Here is a 4,213-nt window from a genome sequence, read left to right as displayed (position 1 = left end):
ATGTGTGTGTGTGTAATGTGCATTGGTTTTTGACCATGCCCATCATTAATTGCTAAGTTAAGTTGTTGTTGAGGTTCTTATCATATTAGTATCAGCAATGGCTAATGGTTGAATGAATTGAGGTTCATTGATAGAATTGGTCAATGAATGAGGTTCTTACCATATTCATATCAGCAATGGCTAGTGGCTGCATGACTGTTAATTTCTTAATAAAATAAAAAAATCATGACTCCTAATCATTTCCTCAAGCTTTAATTTTTCTACACAAGATACATTTTATATAAACTTTTTCTTGATACCTTTGATGTAGACTCAATGTAATGTTAGAGTGATCATCACACATCCCAGATCTAAGCCACTTGAAAATCCATTGTATTGGTAATCAAGACAAATAAAATTCATTTGGATTTCTTTAAGCATTAAAGATCATTCTGATGTAAGAATATTCCTCAGGTGTAACTAAAAACCTTTATTAGGTGTCAATACAATCTAATAAATGCGAAACATGAATGATTTAAATTATTTAGATTTCAAAAATATATAGTAAAACTCTTTTCATTTATATTATTTTGTTCTAGTGCTGTTGGCTGTAGCTGTTCCTACCATTGGACCATTTCTGGGTTTGATCGGTGCTCTTTGCTTCGCATTTCTTGGACTTATCATACCAGTATTTATTGAATTTATTGTATACTGGGATGTAGGATTTGGCCCTGGTAACTGGGTGGTCTGGAAAAACATTTTGATCCTTATATTTGGAGTTCTGGCTCTTGTATTTGGTTCTTACACCAGTATACTTGATATTATTAAGGAGTACAGTGGTGAAACTCCAGATCTTCCAATTCCTCCATATGTTGAGGAACCAGTTGTACCAATCGTTGGGAATGCAACTCTACTCGGCACCGCAGCTCCTCTTTAACTAGGCAATTCACCATTAGATATTATGCAATTCAGGGATTAAAATATTTCCTGCTTGCCACTTAGAGTGCCTTTTCTTGTTTTAAGAATTCAACTAAATGGCAATATATGAGAAAGACATATTGATTTGCAAAGTTTTAGCAATGTGCCTTATCTTATTTCATAGAAAAAAAAACACCTGTTAACTCATTCCACTGTATTTATTTATTATTTTTATCATTGACATTAATTTTTTTTTATATATATATATATAATTGTGAAATAAGGTGTTTTTTCGCAAGTATATTTTAATCATGATAGAAAAAATAAATCATTCTTTTGGAACTATAATTAAGAATAAAAGTAGGTGTAAGTATATTACACTCAACCAACTAAAAATTACTCTTGGTTATCTTATGCTGTTTCTTTAAGTTATACTAATTATTTAGTATTTCATCATTTTTATCATATAAATTTTGGTTTAAGAATGATTCTAATAAAGTCAAAGAATTCATCTTTCAAGTGATCTCAAGCCATTGTTCCTGATTTATAGAACAATACAAAGCATTAAAGCTAATAATTTGTTTATTTTATACGAATGGAACTAAAAATAGGAAAGCATTTAAATTTCAGTGTTTTGTAGAGAAAGGAGATCTTTTAAAACATTCACATACAGAAGTTGTTATTCTTCAATTACATGTTAAAAAATAATAATAAAACAAACAAAATATTAGTTCCAGTATATCAGGCTGAAAGAAAAGACACAAAAGATTTGCGGTATCTTAAATTACATTATCAGCATATTGGCTAAAATCTTTTGTTAATTATTTGAAGTTATTATGTTGTCAATGTTATTTGAAATCACAAAATGAAATATAATGAATAACTTATGGAATCATGTCAAAAAATTAGTATTTTTTATGTTATTTAATTACAGAGATTTGTTTAATATATTTTTTTTATTATATAATTTTTTGAATATGTATAACATTGTACATTATAGATTATTTCCAGTCTAGTTTATTTTTATATTGTTGTAAATTTAATATTACTCATATTATTCTAGTTTTAAGATTTAGGCCTTGTGATAAAACTTAACAATAAATCATTGTTTTATCAAGTGTTTTGTTTTAACTTCATTAAATTGTTTTCTTAATTTAATTTTTTTGTACTATTGAGAAAGGCATCTAGTTAATAACATTGTAAATATGTATTTGTATTTAGGTGAGAGTATGATTGTAAATAAATTGTGTTAAAAATGAAATGGAACTCTTATGAGGCGATATTTGAGAAAATTGTACAAATAATTTGAAAGAATTTTTCTTTTCTGTCTGTCCATTGTTAATGAGGATGCCGTTAGAAAAAAAAAATTGAAACCTAAATGAAATTATTTAAAAAATTCATGAGTTTGTTTGAATCCTTCCAGGCCGAAGGAAATTATCCAAACACCTCTGTAATTTATTTTATTAATAAACCTTTTGATTATAATGTTGTTCTTTATTTATATCCCCTCTAGCTATAAAATATGATAAAGATATATGACAAGATTTAATTTTAATTTTGACTTAATTCACTAATTACAGTTTAATATAGGGTAGTTTAGTAAATAATCCAAGATTGAACAGAGATTAATATTGAAGGATGGAAATTTTCTCTTTTTTACTCCTCTAATTATGTCTTTGGTTATGTATTTATGAATGGAATGTGGTCCGGGTGCGGTCAAAAAAACTCAAATAGTAAATGGGTATACTATTTTTATTGAGCCAACGTTTCGCCCCACGTTGCAGGGCTTCGTCAGGGCTAAAAAAGATACAAACACTTGACACAGTTACAAAAAAAAAAAAAAAAAACATAAGTGGAAAATAACAGGGGTATGCAATAAAAAGTAAAATTTAATAAGAAAAATTAAAGGTTGTAAACAGTAAATGAAAAGGGTAATAGTAACAGATAGATAAAGAGATAAAATAAGGGAAGAAATATTACAGAAAGTACAAATTAAGAGATAAAATCAAATGATGAGACAGAATTCATACCTGTTTTAACGGAAGTCAAAGTCAGGGTGAGCCGTTGTGTTGTGAGCCGTGAGCTTGTATTGGGAGGAGTGGGGATGGCTGTTAAGCACGATACAATAATGAAAATAATTTTAAAGTAAACATTTAAAAAAAAAAAAATTAAATTAGGTAAACAATAAATGGTAATATACATAATAGAGGGGGAGAAGAGATATTTACAAAATTATAAAACTCAAAGATAGAACAACAAAGAAGAAATAAAGTATCAAATAATGGGATACAATATGTGATATAATACAAGTGATTAAGAAAGACAATATACCAAATGAGTGGGGATACAGAGAAATGTAAATTACAATAGAAAATTAATAATAAAGTAATTAATATAAGTACACTTAAGAAGGTAACACATGAATATAAGTTAAAAGATAAGATACATGAATATAAATAAAACAGGAAGGATAGTAAATATAAAAATAATTAAATAAGTGGTGAGAATTTTGAGAAACAAGAATAAAAGATATGACAAGAAAGTGGGCTTCTGAAATGCAGAGCAAAGTGATAAGAAGTATTATGAGGGTTTTATTATGTTCAAAATGTGTCGATATGTAAGGGAAATGCAGTCTTTATCAACTTTATGATTGACGGAATTCTCAGTTAAATTTATGCAAATGGACTCCGAGATGAGATGTTTGGTGTGGTTGGGGACAGTGGAAAGAATGGAAAGATTGTCGAAATTAAAAGTATGATTCAGGTTTAATGCATGTTCTGATAATTTAGATGCAAGTGGATTACAGGAGTTGATGGAAGTTTTGTGCTGGGAAATACGGTTCTTAAGTTGGTATTTAGTTTCGCCGATATAGAAGGAACTGCAACATGAGGTTGAACAGGGTATCCAGCAAACTACATTGGAATGGTGTAAGAAAGGAATTGGGTCATTCAATTTGGAAAAAAGATAGGAAATTTTGTTGTGAGACTTCAAGCCAAGACGTAGGGTGGAAATAGTGGATCTTAAAGATTTTTGAATTTTATCAGAAAGAATGGGGATATACGGAAGGGACCTGTACTGAAAAAGGGGTGGAGTGGGTTGAGAAGAGTTGAGGATAGGAGGGATTGGAGTAAGATGGTTAATGTAAGAATCCAGTAGTTTATTAGTAATTTTCAGAGGGAAATTGTTGTTAAATAGGATCTGTTTTATACATTGTATGTTGGTCTGGTGGAATTGAGGGTCAGAAAAAGAAAAGCAACATTAATAATTTGGTGATAAGGGTGTTGAGAAAAAAAATATATATGGGTCCATAATATAT

The 4,213-nt window shown here is 29.0% G+C and overlaps 1 protein-coding gene across 9 annotated transcripts in view; it reads left to right on the top strand.

The window, feature by feature from the left end:
• The window catches only part of path (pathetic), a 196,672-nt gene extending 194,290 nt beyond the window's left edge, over positions 1 to 2,382 (top strand). For all 9 annotated transcript variants that reach the window (XM_067051323.1, XM_067051325.1, XM_067051324.1 and 6 more), the window contains one exon: positions 579 to 2,382. In XM_067051323.1, coding sequence (XP_066907424.1) covers positions 579 to 916 — 338 coding nt within the window. In that variant the 3' untranslated portion in view covers positions 917 to 2,382. The remainder of the gene's footprint in view (positions 1 to 578) is intronic.
• The last annotated feature ends 1,831 nt before the right edge of the window (positions 2,383 to 4,213 follow it).

Source organism: Halyomorpha halys, unplaced genomic scaffold, assembly GCF_000696795.3.
Source record: "Halyomorpha halys isolate HHAL.00 unplaced genomic scaffold, Hhal_1.1 Scaffold469.1, whole genome shotgun sequence".
Lineage (NCBI taxonomy): Eukaryota > Metazoa > Arthropoda > Insecta > Hemiptera > Pentatomidae > Halyomorpha > Halyomorpha halys.
This window is presented reverse-complemented; position numbering and strand designations above follow the sequence as displayed.